Source organism: Taurulus bubalis (genome assembly GCF_910589615.1).
Source record: "Taurulus bubalis genome assembly, chromosome: 12".
Classification (NCBI taxonomy): domain Eukaryota; kingdom Metazoa; phylum Chordata; class Actinopteri; order Perciformes; family Cottidae; genus Taurulus; species Taurulus bubalis.
This window is the reverse complement of record NC_136600.1, coordinates 18,370,494-18,387,161: the sequence shown is the minus strand read 5'-3', so window position 1 is coordinate 18,387,161 and position 16,668 is coordinate 18,370,494. Positions and strand designations below refer to the sequence as shown.

The 16,668-nt window shown below is 37.6% G+C and overlaps 1 protein-coding gene and 1 long non-coding RNA gene across 2 annotated transcripts; both read left to right on the top strand.

Moving 5' to 3' along the window:
* Positions 1 to 10,825: 10,825 nt before the first annotated feature.
* On the top strand, positions 10,826 to 11,999 carry LOC306744925. The gene is made up of 2 exons (XR_013771109.1): positions 10,826 to 10,871; positions 11,674 to 11,999. It is a non-coding gene; the product is annotated as an uncharacterized lncRNA (long non-coding RNA).
* A 2,585-nt stretch (positions 12,000 to 14,584) lies between these two features.
* On the top strand, positions 14,585 to 16,524 carry LOC306744392 (protein S100-A6-like). Its single transcript, XM_079227016.1, has 4 exons — positions 14,585 to 14,631; positions 15,384 to 15,414; positions 15,963 to 16,096; positions 16,202 to 16,524. The coding sequence occupies exons 2-4, from the start codon at positions 15,411 to 15,413 to the stop codon at positions 16,319 to 16,321; spliced, it is 258 nt and encodes an 85-aa protein (XP_079083142.1). The 5' UTR covers positions 14,585 to 14,631; positions 15,384 to 15,410; the 3' UTR covers positions 16,322 to 16,524.
* Positions 16,525 to 16,668: the final 144 nt, after the last annotated feature.

Genomic DNA, 16,668 nt, shown 5'->3' with positions numbered 1-16,668 from the left:
TCTCTGACAAGTCAACATGTAGTGTGAGAAAGGCCTTTTGCTTTCGAACATATACAAGTGCATCTTTTTTCGAACAACACTGTAAGGTTCGAAAAAAGATGCACTTGAATATTATTTGATCACAAACTTGCATCAACTAAATCAATAACCAAGGGGCTAATGGAAGATAATAGAATTGGAGCACTGGAGCACACCACAGGTCAGTGAAGAAATGTAATTGCTAATTGAAGCAACGAAGCATTGTCTGCTTGACAAATAAGAGGCAACCCATCAAGGGCAATCCCAGTTATAGACTACCAACTCACTGCTAAAGCCTTTAAAGAAAGCAGTGTCAAATGCTGCACAAGTCAATTATCTGAATAACAAAACATGTCACGGAAAAAATAGCATCATTTGATACTGTTAAAAAAAGGTTTTCCGGTGCAGTCGTTTTGACATGTAAACACGGGCAAACACGGGCAGTTTAATCAGGGCCCTGTTCCAATTAGGTTGACCAGGGCCCTGGCGTTGTGCATGCTGACTCAATGTAATGGCTGTGATGCACATGGGCCGGGACTTGCAAGTAGTGGTCAGTATAGACAGGCAAAGCATTCAGGATGTCATTATGAATAGTAACGTGGCTTACGTCCGCCCTACCCAGTAAAAACGGTGAAATGTGTTGGTGCCTGCACCCGCTGTAGAGTCATCTCTGTGTTGTCTGTCTTTGGTGTTTTATTCCTGTTGATTCTCTCAGAAGTGTCAAGTTATTTAATTTTTGCGGCTAAAATAATGCTTGCAACCTCCACGGTGTCCATTGACTTTGTATTTATTGTGTGTCAATTGTATTTAATTGTCATATGTTCTGGTTAATTCTAGTAAAGGTATACAGAGGAAGGTGCATTTTTTTTTTTTCATGAATACGTTGTATGCACTTACTGCAAAGTGCTGGAATGTATTGCTGGTTTGAACATTATAACTCTATGGTGTGGTGTTGTTTCCCTGGTGTGTACTTTGACATTTAATGTAATTTATTTTGTAGCATGAAGGTGATCTCGAATTTAACAATAGTATCATGTCATCATACGTATCAAAATGATCCTCACCATTTTAACTGACTACTTTTGACTTTTTTTTAATTCAAATTCAAACAAGTAATTATAAATCATTATAATACATATTTCACAAAGAATAAAGTGGCAATACTTTTACTTGAATATGATATTGTTCCATCGTTGGCCATTTGCGTTGTTTTAGTTTTTTGGGATTGCCATAAATTAAGTAAATTGGATGCCACAATGGCCACAGCAGCCAACAAGGAAGCAACATAAACATGTGGTGATGTTGTACTTTAAGAAGGCGTTCATGCCTTTAATTCACCACTAGATGTCAGACAATTATAAAAAAAAACCCTAACTGTTCTGTCCAGTTTAACCATTTGAGTGAGGAAAGACACTGTAAATAAATGACGCTGGGTTCAGTGAGGATGCGTCAGACCAGACTCTGACTTATAAACACACGGTTTGTTGTATCCTGACATAGAGCATGAAAGTATTGTGTTACACAATGTCTTCTGGTGTTACTGTGGGGTTGATGGGATGATGCTGCAGCTGCTGGACAGAGCAACCAGTTTAGTTTAATAGTTTTCCCCAAAACAATATATATATTTTAATTGACAGTTTTGTCCACTCCCTTGTACCAAATACATCACTTGCTCGGACCGTCTAATAATGACAAGGAGAGGAGGAGGAGTCACACTGGACATGACTGTATACCTTTACTTCCTTTCGACTTTTGTTTATGCACTCTACAATGTAGAGAAACCTGTGCCCCACACCCATACTTTGACAGGTTGGATTACCTTTTTGCTTGGTGTTATTCTTTTGATCATGAAAGGAACACAGACAAAGCAGCATACTGATCATGTTTGTTCAGGTGTTAAAGTGGTCCTGCAGCTACGACTGCGCAACCAGTTGCAGTTTATGTTTAAAGGATTCCAAAAGAGCATTTCATTGACAGTTGTGTCCACGCCCTCGTAAAACCTTCTGGTATGCATCACACTGAACATGACTATAAATGTACCTCCTTTGGACTTGTGTATGTGCAAACTACAATGTAGAGAAACCTGTACCCCACACCCATACTTTGACTTGTTGGATTATCTTTTTTGCTTGGTGGATTGTTTTGATCATGAAAGGAGCACAGACAAAGCAGCATTATATATATATATATATATATATATATATATATATATATATATATATATATATATATATATATATATATATATATATATATATTTGTATTATTTTAATATATTTGAATCTCTGCTCAAAGCTATTTCTGTTTCATTTTAAATTGTGTTCTAGTACATGGTGCAGACTGCAGAGGCACAGCAGCTCCAGTGAAGCTCATAGCCCAACCAGCAGGGTGTGGAAAGATGAACTTTTGTAATTAACACCACACGATCCTTCGTCTCTGTTTTCTTTGAGCCCCCTGCATGGAGAATCTGATCGTTTTCAATCAGTGAAAGTATTGAGGCCAAAGTGAAGAGAGGCTTGAGCTAAAAGGGACTTGGCAGGGGGCAACAAAGGGTAAGAGGAAGAAAATACTGCCGTTCTGCTGCCTTGGAACAACAAGTGGAAAATGGAGGTTGAGTTTCACAAAGTTGAGCAAAATGAATGGGCTGTGACTTGCGTCAGAATGAACAAACAGCTGAAACACTCCCACTGACTCACTCCAGACTCATGTCCAGCAGACTCTAGTGATATTTCTTTAATTAGGACAGTTGTACTAAATAACAGAAAAATAAAGTGTTCAATTGGTTTTCATTGTGATCTCTGATGGTGGCAGAAGTAGCATATTATATATTTATTCCAATAATACTAAGAAATAAAATACAACTGGCACTGCGAAAACGGGTTTTTAAGTATTGGCTGCTCAAAAGAAAGAATTTTGAAAATTCAAAATGTGCTTTTTACATTGTGATGTTAGCCACAGTTGCATGATATTTACAAACTTCTAAAGGTTGTCCATAGGGAATTCAATACAGCCTTATTGATAAAGAACATCAGCAAAACTTTAGAGCCAACAGGACGGGAAAGATGTCCATGCAGACATTTGGCCTTGCCTTTAAACTTTGGGTGGGACTACACCAACTCACTATAACTTTCCATTTATTCTGACTCATACATCCAGGCGGCTACACTGAGCGGCTCCTCAATGTAGAGGCTAATTGTAGATGATCTATGCCAACTGTACACACACACACACACACACACACACACACACACACACACACACACACACACACACACACACACGCACGCGCGCGCGCGCGCTTTCTTTACGATGGCAAAGCTCTCAGGGAAACAAGTTTGGGTGGAGGGGTGGTAGCGGTGGGGGGAGTTTTCCAGTGCATGTCCGTGTGGGTGGGCCAGACAGTGTACGTCTACTCTTTATTAAGAGGGCTTCCTCTCAGTCTGACAACAGTCTCGCCTGGAACAGCTGGTGATACAGACGTGATCTCTCCTCACCCAGGAAACGTGAACTCTAAGGTGAGTCCCGATGCAAAGCAAGATGGGGAACGCAAAGAAAAAAATGTATTATTTCAGATGCAATGCAGATGCAATGGCAAAATGGAAATATCATGGTGCTTATGTAGAATGTACTCAGTGCTCTGCCCACATTTGTCAAGTACCTTATTTTGTCGATTCTGAAGTTTACATCCTATGCTCATATACATTTTTATAAATACATAAAGTCATGATATAAGTGTATCTTCTGTTCATCCAGTATGCTTTTGGTTAAAGGTATTTGCTCTTGCCGCTTTGTTAATGACTCTCATCAATCGGTTTCTCCAGCTACAGCCATGGCTCGTCTGGACCAGGTCATCACAAACATTGTGGATATATTTCTGGAGTATGCTGCTGAGGATGGAGGCAAGAAACCAAAGTTAAACAAAGAAGAGCTGAAAAAGGTGTTGGAGCAAGAAATACAATCCGATGAGTTAAAAGTAAGAGACTGAACGGCTGTTCATGAAATACATTATCCTGCTTCTTACTCACTTTTATGTATTTCATATTGTTATTTAACTGAGGATGTGTTCTCCAGGATAAAATCAATGCAGGTGACATTGAGGAAGCCATGGCTATGCTGGATAAAAACCACGATGGCGAGGTTAACTTTCGAGAGTTTTGTCGGTGTGTGAGTGACCTGGCCAAATGCTACTACCAGAAGAAGACAGGCAAGGGTGGCAAAAAAGGCAAGGGCAAAGAACCAGAAGATGAACAAGACTAAAGAACCAACCCTTAAAATATTTATAGCATCATAATATATTTAAAAATGCTTCATACTTAGGACATTTACAGTGTATGTTATATGTGACACAGCTGACCTTTGAACCAGATGTTGCTGTATTACTCCATTTGCACATCCATCATTCAAATCAAGCTTGTTATTTCTGTTTTGAAAGTGCATGCATGATGTGATATGCGCTGCCTTGGAACCTCTGTCAACAGGTTTTCAACGAACTTTCCATGTATTACTTTGCTGAAAATGAATAAAAGCAATGAAGTTTGATTTGTTCTATCTACACGTGTCGTTATTGGGTTTCTGGTGTCACTGCTGTGGGAGGAAACAAGCGTGGGTTCATCAAACATTCAACAGTCATCACCTGCTGTGTTCTCCAGAGCACATATCTCTGTCACTGTTTCCTTAGTGAATTAACGGATAACGGATATATTCCATGTCATGAAAGTCCTTGTAAAATCACATGAATTAAACGTCTCTATTGTATGAATGAATGAATGAATATATACTTTATTAATCCCCAAGGGGAAATTTTTTTGTCGTCATCAGTAGCGCCTTACCACTTGAAATACAAACACACAAGATAAAAGATCAAATATATAAAGAAGCAACAGGGATGAGAGATATATACAAATTAAAATAAAGTAATATATATATATATATATATATATATATATATATATATATATATATATATATATACATATATATACACAATAAAATAGAATACAACTAACTGGACTGAAATAGCTGAAGAGTGTATTCATTAATTAAAATAAGTAAATTAGATAAACAGATTGCATTCCCAACCTCTCAATGCACAAGGGATTTTTTAAATGGGGCAAAAATGTTATGTTTATATTTCTTTAAACATTTATCATTATAAACCCTTTGATGGAATTGTTTTGAATTTTGGTTGTTGCCCAATAATCCCTTCAGATGTTTAACACACATGCTCTGCAAGGAAAGCATGGGCCCCGAGCCCTGACAATGTTTTCATACCACTTTTAATATTGATTTCTATAAGGTTTTGCTGATTTTAAATGGGATTTTCATCCAAGCGTCAACTCACTCACATGCCTGCATACATTTCTATTGGTTCCCCTTTGCTCCTGCCTCCCAGTGAGGCACTTGCAATTGGTTGAAAGACCTGTCTGTCAATATGTCTAGCATCTAATTTATCAAATGAAGCTCAAGCGTAAGTTCAGTAAGGAAGACACTCTTTACACTCCGGTTTCTAAGCTCAGTCTCTATGTCTCACAGCGATTACTCCATCAGCTGATTGGGGGCGTGTATGTTGAATGAACCAACCAGTCGTAGTCAAACTAGTTCCGTTAGTCATGCAGTGTTAATGTCTAACCTTGAAATAGTTTCTCCTCTCTGGTGCTGTCAGTTGTCACTTCAGCTCAAACCGATGTGACCCTCTTCCACCCCAGGCACCTCCAGTCAGCATTCAGTGCTGCTCATCCTTCATCATCGGATTATAGCAACTCCCGTCTTCAACACCAGCACCAGTGTCTGAACTCCAGGGAGATTCTGCTGTCGCAGATGTCAGCATCACTACCCCTTGCTTATCCTGATTCAGGATGGAGTCCAATCGCCAAAGACTTTGCACTTTTCAAAAATATGCAATTGTAATAAATTGTTAAACTCTGAAACAAGTCTCTCCTGATTGAACTAAGGTCATGACAATATATTGTATACCTGCGTACAGATGTTTGTGTCTAGAGGCTTCGAATAGGCAGAATATAACATAACACACACAGGGGTAAATTCAGTGATTCAATGCTGTTACATTTTTTATAGAAGAGAAGGACCACTAAAGCACTTCCAATGTGTGTCCTCACCTCTTCCTACATCAGTCACACCCATTGATTGCCCATGCTTTATGCGCTGCAACTGCATTCTTCTGGCTGCGGGCAAGGTGGAGCAAGTGTGCTGTATGTAGAGGTGAGCATCTGCCAGCACACTGTTTGCTTTACCAGCATGTCCTGTTCTCTCGTAAGTAGTTTTAAATGTACTCATTTTAACTGAAATGTACTCATACATCAATCTGGGCTGTGGTGGCAAATATATTCCTTGTGTGTAGCTAAACATTAACCCATATCCCTCAAATAAACCCACATCCTTCAATTATAAAGGTGTTTTCAAGCATATTAATGCTTGAAAACACATGCCATGAAAAGACAAAGAAGCCCATATCAGATTAGACTTCAGGCTTTTTTAAATCATTTTTCTCAGATAACATTGAATAGACATTTCAGGCCTCAGTGGATGGAGCAGTATCATCGGTTGTCAGCACATAAACCATTTGTATGTTTTAGTTTATAGTCAATCTATTTAGTCTTCACCTTATTGTCTCTTGCCAGTCTTGTTGCTGAACATTCTATACCATAAGAGGCTCACACAAAAGGGTCAAAGTGAGTTACTGGCTGCAGTCTAGAAACAAAGTAATACCAACAGTGGTGTAAGCATAAATTAACCCGAATTCCTATTCTACCCTACAATTACTCCTGAAGACTAGAAGAGACTACACACAAGTAAGTGAAGAAAATGCATGTTTTAGTTCAATATGTCCCACGTTGACTCGCCCAAAATCTTTTGTATAGAGCAACACTGCAGTCTGTGGTTGTAAAAGGTTTCCAGAGTTAGTTGAGCAATTCCCCACTAGAGTGATCACCTGATCACCCTTCAGGTATGGAAAAGAACACACCCTACCCAGGTGTACTTAATTCCAACTGTGCTACAGGTGGCCCCTTTGTTTTTCATTTTGATTCCCAGTTGCACTTATAAAGTCAAAGTCCTTCGAATACATTATGCTATCACTGTTTCTACGTGAACTAAACAGCAATAAAGTAAAAAATAAAAAATGACTATGAGTAATGACTATGAGTAACTACTCATGATTTATCCATTGTGTCACAGTCCAATGGTAACTCATTTTAAACCAAACTGTGGTAGCAGCAGCGTTATTCTTAAACTAAGCTCCAGTTTGATCTAGCATTACAATTCAGAGATGCATTACCAAACACCTCAAATACTATAATTACCTCTAAAGAGTGTTAACACTCTTGCGCAAGGGAAGTGCCAGAAGCTTTTTTGGATTAATCTGCAATAATTTAATGCATATGCTGTTTGATGATTTACAGGAAGTGGATTATTTGTTCAGATCAAATAACTATATATTAAACTAAACAGTTAAAACGTTTCTGAAAGAAAAAAAAAACAAGAAAGAATGAAGGGCAATTTAGCTGCTCCCTCTCTGAAATCCTCTGCTTAAGGTAAACAAACATTCTTGCTCACACACCCACACATGCACACACAAGTCATTATGTTAGAGTGGAACATTCCAGGTGCTGTTGCCATGGGAGAGGCAGCAACTACACAGCACAAAACCAGTTTGGACAGTTTAGACAAAACCGAGCCAGGCTCTATTGAAAGTTGAATTTGGCAAATGCATCAAGTAAAAATCCAAACAAAGCACATACAACACACTTAAACTGGAGGTGACTTTTTGCTTTTGCTTTTACCTTTAATGGTACCTGTTGGAAGTCTCCAAGTGTTTAATATCTACATACTGCTGCTGTGTGACAGACACAAGTCAAATTATTTTTCAGTTTGTCAGATTTCAAAAATGTATTAACAAGACTAAAAGTATGCATCTATTGAGTAGATATGTAAATATGTCACTCGAAAAGTGGACTTTGGACATCTGAACCAAATTCGATGGTAATCCATCTAATAGTTATTTTTGTTGTTAATTTCAATCCAAAGACTGTTCAACAGACAGACATTAGCATGGCAAAAAAAAAAAAAAATCAGTAAGACAGATAGACAAATAAGCCTCAAGTTATGGTGCATTCCTGCTCATCCCGTGTCTTTGAACACACCTATGTAGTATATATACCTGCTTGTTTATACTTGTATCTCACATTAATACCAACTCCTTTAATTATCAGAAGTTTGACCAGATGGCAGATTATGCATTAGCAACAACCCACATGTATTAGCAACAACCCACACAACCCATAATAAACAAGTGATCTCTAGTCTCCATGCACAGACTAGAGATCACTTGTTTATTATTAAGCTCTCACTCATCGTTGTTGTGCTTGTCTTGTACTTTGCTGTATTAAAAGCCACGGAGGCACAAAGTTGGGCTGACATGGAGTAGAATAAATTGAGCTAAGAGATATAGAAACCGTTTGTACACAAGTAGCTTTAAGCAGTATAAAGGTTGTCGTTCCATGTTGCTAAAGGACTCAATAAAGCTGCTTGGTGTAATGTTTGTTTATTTCAAATTAGCCACAATGGAAAAACACTCCATAACAAGTAATAATGACTTTCAGCTGATTGAGCTTCTGTATTAAAAGTAAAAGTACTCCATTTACAATGTAGCATTCAATTATTCCTTTATTTGCCAGGGACAGTGCACATTAATCAACATTTGAGTTTCCAGTAAATGTACCAAAGTTACCTAAAGAGGTAATTTCCGTCTGTAGTCCCTGGGCATTTTATTTTTTTAATTTAGTGGCCTAATATTATGCGTACAATTCAGAAGCAAACACTATAGTGCAACACTGTACAGCACAATACAACACAATACAATACAATAAAATACATAAATGCATTTCAAAAGTACAAGATTTATAAAAACTATAACATTGGCAGTGTCAGAGATGAGGTAGTATGATTTATTGTGATTGCAGGTTTGTTTTGCGTTGAACCATCTCTTTAATTTTTGTTAAACATGAATTAGTGCTATCTCTCATTAGACTGTTCCAGTGGGTGGCTCTGACTGAGAAGACTGTTTGCCCAAACTTGCTCCGTCTGTATTGCACAACAGTCTCCTCTGGTATTTGCTCTTGTTACTCTTTTTATACTTTCTTTAAAAAAAAAAAATTAAAAAAATAAATAAATAAATCCCCGGGCGCCTCAAAGGGCTGCCCACTGCTCCCTAACCAGGGATGGGTCAAATGCAGAGAAGAATTTCCCCAAGGGGATTAATAAAGGATACTTTCTTTCTTTCTTTCTTACCGTGTGTGGGCAGCTGCTCAATTGAGTTAATACAAAAGTTGTAAAAAGTGCTATTATGTTATGATGTGGGTTAAGATTCCAACTTATGTTTCCTAATACCTTATTTCGAAGGAAAGTTCAAATGTGCCCGTCATTACTATTTGCTGATATAGTGCTCTTTTCAGTGGAGCATCCTGCTCGCAATTGACACATACACGAGTTTACATGAAGGTCTTTCAAATCGTTAAAAAGTAATTTAATGAGTTCCATAATTATATATATATATAATTTTCTTGTAACTTATATTGTTTCAATTTGTTTATTTCTTTTTCTTTCTATTATTTTCTATTTGTTGTGTTGGTATTGTGGCTGTTTCGGGGATTTTTTGCCTTTTTTGCCTTATCTGATTCAGCGGATTACTCGTATCTCTTCAGAGCGATGTGTTCGTTTGTTTGTTGTCTGTACTCAGCGCCAGTTCGTCAGTTAAACTATCCCAAGCAATATGAAACTGAATGTTATAACCTGTATATGCAAACCTTGTTGGGACAGCCATGTTCACATTTTCTGTCTGATTTATTTGTAAAATCAATAAAAAAAAGATTTAAAAAAAAAGAAAAAGTAATTTAATGACATTTGATTGGAAAGTAAACGATCAACACATACATCCACTGAAATAGATCAAATGGGGGAAACAATGAAAAGTAATGTTAAGAAATGTATTTATATATATATGTATACATATGTAATATAATATAAAATAAATAGGGGTTTTCTTTTCTTCATTGGCATTTCCATTGACAAGATGGTTTTCTTTTTCCTACTCTTGTTTTGCTGTGAAAAAAAAACTGCATGGCGTGACCAGCCTGGTTAGACTTGTGTGTAACACGGGATACACCCTCCAAAACCTGCTGTGCTAGTTTTAACAATGAGGACAATGTTTCTGAAACTCATGGTCAATATTTGAAAGATTCAGGTTGGGTGGGTGTATCTAGCATGTGATGCTGCCCTTATCGTACGGTCTGGACTGAAAAGAGATTACATTGATTACCATTCCATTACTTTCAAAAACTGCTATTACTGATATGAAAGGGGGCTTACGTCAGAAGAAAAGCAGGAAAGAGTGCATTTCAGCGTTGTCATTTTGACATTTTGTAAGAAAAAAATACAGAAAGAGGGGTTGGGGCTTGAAAAGAGGATTTGTCAACCTCTATTTAAGTTCTGCTTAGACTTTGGAGCATTTATGTTAAGTGCATATATACTAATGTGTCCCTTTGGTTTGATTTTGTTCCCCATCTTAACTATTGTAAATATTTTGGGTGAAATATGCAAATATGATTCTTAGCTTTTCTGCATTGTTATAATGAAAGGAGGCTTCTGAGAGTATATTATAGTGTTATCAATTTCCCACTTTGTACGTTTTTCTGGAGAGAAAAATGAAGAGAAAAAAAGACAGATGGGTGGGGCTTTGAAAGAGGGTGCGTCAACCTCTATTTAAACCTCTGTGTGAGTCCGTTCTCAAAACCCTCTCTTCCACACTCTCTACCTGCACAAGCTGTTGTACCATTTTGGTAAGTGGAAATGTGTGTTTTTTTAACCATTTTGCATTGAATTGGTCCAAATACTTGATACCTAACATGTAACATTATGTCGCATGAGATGCATGAACATGTCAATCTATGGTGAGATGATAGCAATTCTAATTTGAATATTGTAACAACGATGATCGTGAAATTGGTGTGAATTCAACAAATTCAAGCTACCAATGATTCTGGGAAAAAACAACAATGAAAAGTTACTTTAAAAGTTATGCAGTAGGGAGGGAAAATTACAAATCATTGAGTAAGGACAGTGTATGACAGTTTCATTGATAAGAAACGTCCAGTTAAGTGAGTGGGCAAGAAGTCTATGGTGAATTGTTTAAGAAACTCTTTGAGACTTTCTTGTAACACCAGGCTACAAATTTGCTCCCCGTTGCACCACCGATACTTGATCATATCTCTTTTTTTCAAACCAATGGTAACTAAACAGTTTGTATTTACCCCGGAGGGACAAAAGAGCAAGATTTAGAAAAAAAGAAAAATACAAATTTTTGTTATGTGACAAATGAGGAAGTGCATTGGGAAGTACCAGTCCTGATATTAACAAGTTGCGGCAGCTTCGATCAACAAGGCTACCTTTGATAAATATGCTGGTATAGAAGGAGACAAGACGACTTTGACCAAAAAAGAGCTTACAGCGTTGCTCAAAAATGAGGTTATCGGTGAAGTAAGTAGAACACAAGCAGTACGTTGGCAATTTTGCTGTGAATGCCTCTTTGACATATGGTTTATGTTTTGGATTCACAACTCCTTCTGTTTTTCTTTTGTTTAGGCTCCATGCACCGAGGAAATTAACGGTTTCATGCACATGCTGGATCAAAATGGTGATGATCGTGTTGATTACAGGGAGTTTGTCACTTTATTAGCAAGCTTCCGTCAGATTTGTGGATAACCCAAAAAATTTACAAAATAAACTGGAAGATTCAATTTGCACTGTATAACAGTCACGTCAGATGTTCTGAGAAGGACAACTTGGTTAAACACACAAAGATCAATTAATCATATGGTTTATTATGTTGGATTAGAGGACTTAAATTGTGATGACACTGATGTTAAATGTAACCAGTGACCAATAAAGAAACAAAATAAATGTTGTCACATTTTGTGAATGTTTTGTGTGTTACTAAAGAAAATACACGTATCATTCAAACTCGGGCAGCTGATCATCTCTACTGTGCATCTACAAGGAAGAATGCCTTTAAAAAGCGGAATTTGCCTTTTCACTTAATTTAACTTGTAATTGGATGCATTGCATTACATGTAAAGCAGGAAATAACAGCTTTACATCTGCATGTGGTCCTTAAAACGCTGAGTATGAGTTTATAACTGGTGGCGTACACAAAGTGTGGATGAAATAAATCTCCAAAACCTTAGACGCAGTAATCTTCATGCACATATTTGTAAAAGTTTCAGTAATTGTGCTGTGGTCTATGTTCTCATGTTCACCACTGAGTTGTCCAAAACAAACACTTTACGCTGCTATGATGCCCCCTTGTGTTTAAAGCTTTCACTCTGAGGCGTCCATACCATTTATTTCCCTGTGGCAATGAGCCTAAAAAAGGTGTAGACCTGTTCTATATGAAAGAGAACCTTAAAGTACAGGGTGGTGGGCGCCCCCTGATATAACGGGAGGGGAAACACTGAAGATGCTGGTTTGACATGCGCACAATATTGAACATTGACTTCAGAAATGGTCATATGTATACAGAATTTGTGTTTTGTTTTTAAAATGTTATATTAAATATTGTTATTTTAAAATCTTTAATAGCAGCGTTTTGGATTAAAAAAAAAATTTGGGACGAAGCTCAAAACTTTTTCTATTTTTAGAACATGCCTCGCGGGTGACTCACGTGGTCCCTGCGGGCGACCAGGTGGCCGCGGGCACCGTGTTGGCTACCCCTGATCTACATGCTGCTGCTGTGTGACAGACACAAGTCAAATGATTTTTTCAGTTTATCAGATTTCAAAAATGTATTAACAAGACTAGAAGTATGCGTTTATCGAGTAGATATGTAAATATGTCACTCAGAAAGTGAAGACTTTGGACATCTGAATCAAATTAGATGGTAATCCATCTAGTAGTTATTTTTGTGTTCATTTCAATCCAAAAACTGTCCAACAGAGAGACATTAGCATGGCAAAAAAAAAAACAGATAGACAAATAAGCCTCAAGTTATGATGCATTCCTGCAAATGTTTTCCTCCTTCAAACAAATATCACAGCAACTCATTGTTGACTATGTTGTTGAAAAATCCTGACTATGAATATAGGTCTGAAACCAATACATTGTGTTTATTGGTTGATGTACTGCAGATATTTTTCAGTCGATGTTGGTGTGTGTGTGGGTGAGGGAGGACATGCAGAAGGGTTTGGCACATTTGGCATTAGACAACATTCCCCACCTGTTAAACATCCCGTGTCTTTGAACACATCTATATACCTGTCTTTTCTTGTAGTTGTATCTGACATTAATACCAACGCCTTTAATCATCAGAAGTTTTATCACATAGCAGGTTATGTATTAGCAACAACCCACACTTGTCTGTGCATGGAGACTAGAGATCACTTGTTTATTATGAAGTTCTCACTCATCGTGTTTGTACTTGTCTTGTACTTTGCTGTATTAAAAGCCACGGAGGCACAAAGTTGGGCTGACATGTAGAATAAATTGAGCTAAGAGATATAGAAACCGTTTGTACACAAGTAGCTTCAAGCAGTATAAAGGTTGTCGTTCCATGTTGCTAAAGGACTCAATAAAGCAATATCATCGGTTGTCAGCACATAAACCATTTGTACGTTTTAGTTTATAGTCAATCTATTTAGTCTTCACCTTATTGTCTCTTGCCAGTCTTGTTGCTGAACATTCTATACCATAAGAGGCTCACGCAAAAGGGTCAAAGTGAGTTACTGGCTGTAGTCTAGAAACAAAGTAATACCAACAGTGGTGTAAGCATAAATTAACCCGAATTCCTATTCTACCCTACAATTACTCCTGAAGACTAGAAGAGACTACACACAAGTAAGTGAAGAAAATGCATGTTTTAGTTCAATGTCCCACGTTGACTCGCCCAAAATCTTTTGTATAGAGCAACACTGCAGTCTGTGGTTGTAAAAGGTTTCCAGAATTAGTTGAGCAATTCCCCACTAGAGTGATCACCTGATCACACTTCAGGTATGGAAAAGAACACACTCTACCCAGGTGTACTTAATTCCAACTGTGCTACAGGTGGCCCCTTTGTTTTTCATTTTAATTTCCAGTTGCACTTATAAAGTCAAAGTCATTCAAATAAGTTATGCTATCACTGTTTCTACTTGAACTGAACAGCAATAAAGTAAAAAAAAAAATGAGTAATGACTATGAGTAACTACTCGTGATTTATCCATTGTGTCACAGTCCAATGGTAACTCATTTTAAACCAAACTGTGGTAGCAGCAGCGTTATTCTTAAACTAAGCTCCAGTTTGATCTATTTTGGATGAAATATGCAAATATGATTCTTAGCTTTTCTGCATTGTTATAATGAAAGGAGGCTTCTGAGAGTATATTATAGTGTTATCAATTTCCCACTTTGTACGTTTTTCTGGAGAGAAAAATGAAGGGGAAAAAAAACAGATGGGTGGGGCTTTGAAAGAGGATGCGTCAACCTCTATTTAAACCTCTGTGTGAGTCCGCTGTTCTCAAAACCCTCTCTTCCACACTCTCTACCTGCACAAGCTGTTATACCATTTTGGTAAGTGGAAATGTGTTTTTTTTAACCATTTTGCATTTAATTTGTCCAAAAACTTGATACCTAACATGTAACATTATGTAGCATGAGATGCATGAATGACTTGTGGTTTGTGTACGATTTGTCAAAACATGTCTATCTATGGTGAGATGATAGCAATTCTAATTTGAATATTGCAACAACGATGATCGTGAAATTGGTGTGAATTCAACAAATTCAAGCTACCAATGATTCTGGGAAAAAACAACAATGAAAAGTTATTTTAAAAGTTATGCAGTAGGGAGGGAAAATTACAAATCATTGAGTAAGGACAGTGTATGACAGTTTCATTGATAAGAAACGTCAAGTTAAGTGAGTGGGCAAGAAGTCTATGGTGAATTGTTTAAGAAACTCTTTGAGACTTTCTTGTAACACCAGGCTACAAATTTGCTCCCCGTTGCACCACAGATACTTGATCAGATCTCTTTTTTTCAAACCAATGGTAACTAAACAGTTTGTATTTACCCCGCAGGGACAAAAGAGCAAGATTTAGAAAAAAAGAAAAATACAAATTTTTGTTATGTGACAAATGAGGAAGTGCATTGAGAAGTACCAGTCCTGATATTAACAAGTTGTTCATCCAGCTCTTCCCAGTATTTTAATTTGACGCTCCAAAGCAGTCCAACCCACATTTTAAGATGAAATGAAGCATTATACTCTTTGACATATGATTTATGTTTTGTATCCACAACTCCTTCTGTTTTTCTTTTGTTTAGGCCGCCAGCACCGACATCTTCTACAACATGTGTGAGTGACGGTGATTATGTTGTTGATTACATGGAGTATGTATGCTACTTTTGTAGCAACCTTTTGTCTGCTGCTTTGTTCTAAATTAAAACATGAACTGGAAGATCCAATTTGCACCGGATTACAGTCACGTCCATTCAATTTGTGTCATTTTCAGAAGTTCTGAGAAGGAAAACTTGGTTAAAGACACAAAGATCAATCATATGGGTTATTATGTTGGCTTGGAGGACTTAAATTGTGATGACTTTGGGCGACTGTGGCTCAGCGGTGAGCAAGGTCGTCCTTCAATCAGAGGATCGGAGGTTCGATTCCCGGCTCTGCAAGCCCATGCCGATGTGTCCTTGGGCAAGACACTTAACCCCAAAAGTGCTCCTGCTCCTGTAGCTGTGCCTACATTGTATGAATGTTCCTGATGGGCGGGTGGAACCTTAGCCCCTCCCGTCAGTGAATGATGACAAGTAGTGTAAAAGAGCTTTGAGTGGTCGGAAGACTAGAAAAGCACTGTACAGGTCCATTCACTAAAGTCAACAATACTTTCCTCATTCCAGCAATCCCCGAACTCCTTGCGGACGCTTCGATCAACAAGGCTACCTTTGATAAATATGCTGGTATAGAAGGAGACAAGACGACTTTGACCAAAAAAGAGCTTACAGCGTTGCTCAAAAATGAGGTTATCGGTGAAGTAAGTAGAACACAAGCAGTACGTTGGCAATTTTGCTGTGAATGCCTCTTTGACATATGGTTTATGTTTTGGATTCACAACTCCTTCTGTTTTTCTTTTGTTTAGGCTCCATGCACCGAGGAAATTAACGGTTTCATGCACATGCTGGATCAAAATGGTGATGATCGTGTTGATTACAGGGAGTTTGTCACTATATTAGCAAGCTTCCGTCAGATTTGTGGATAACCCAAAAAATTTACAAAATAAACTGGAAGATTCAATTTGCACTGTATAACAGTCACGTCAGATGTTCTGAGAAGGACAACTTGGTTAAACACACAAAGATCAATTAATCATATGGTTTATTATGTTGGCGTAGAGGACTTAAATTGTGATGACACTGATGTTAAATGTAACCAGTGACCAATAAAGAAACAAAATAAATGTTGTCACATTTTGTGAATGTTTTGTGTGTTACTAAAGAAAATACACGTATCATTCAAACTCGGGCAGCTGATCATCTCTACTGTTCATCTACAAGGAAGAATGCCTTTAAAAAGCGGAATTTGCCTTTTCACTTAATTTAACTTGTA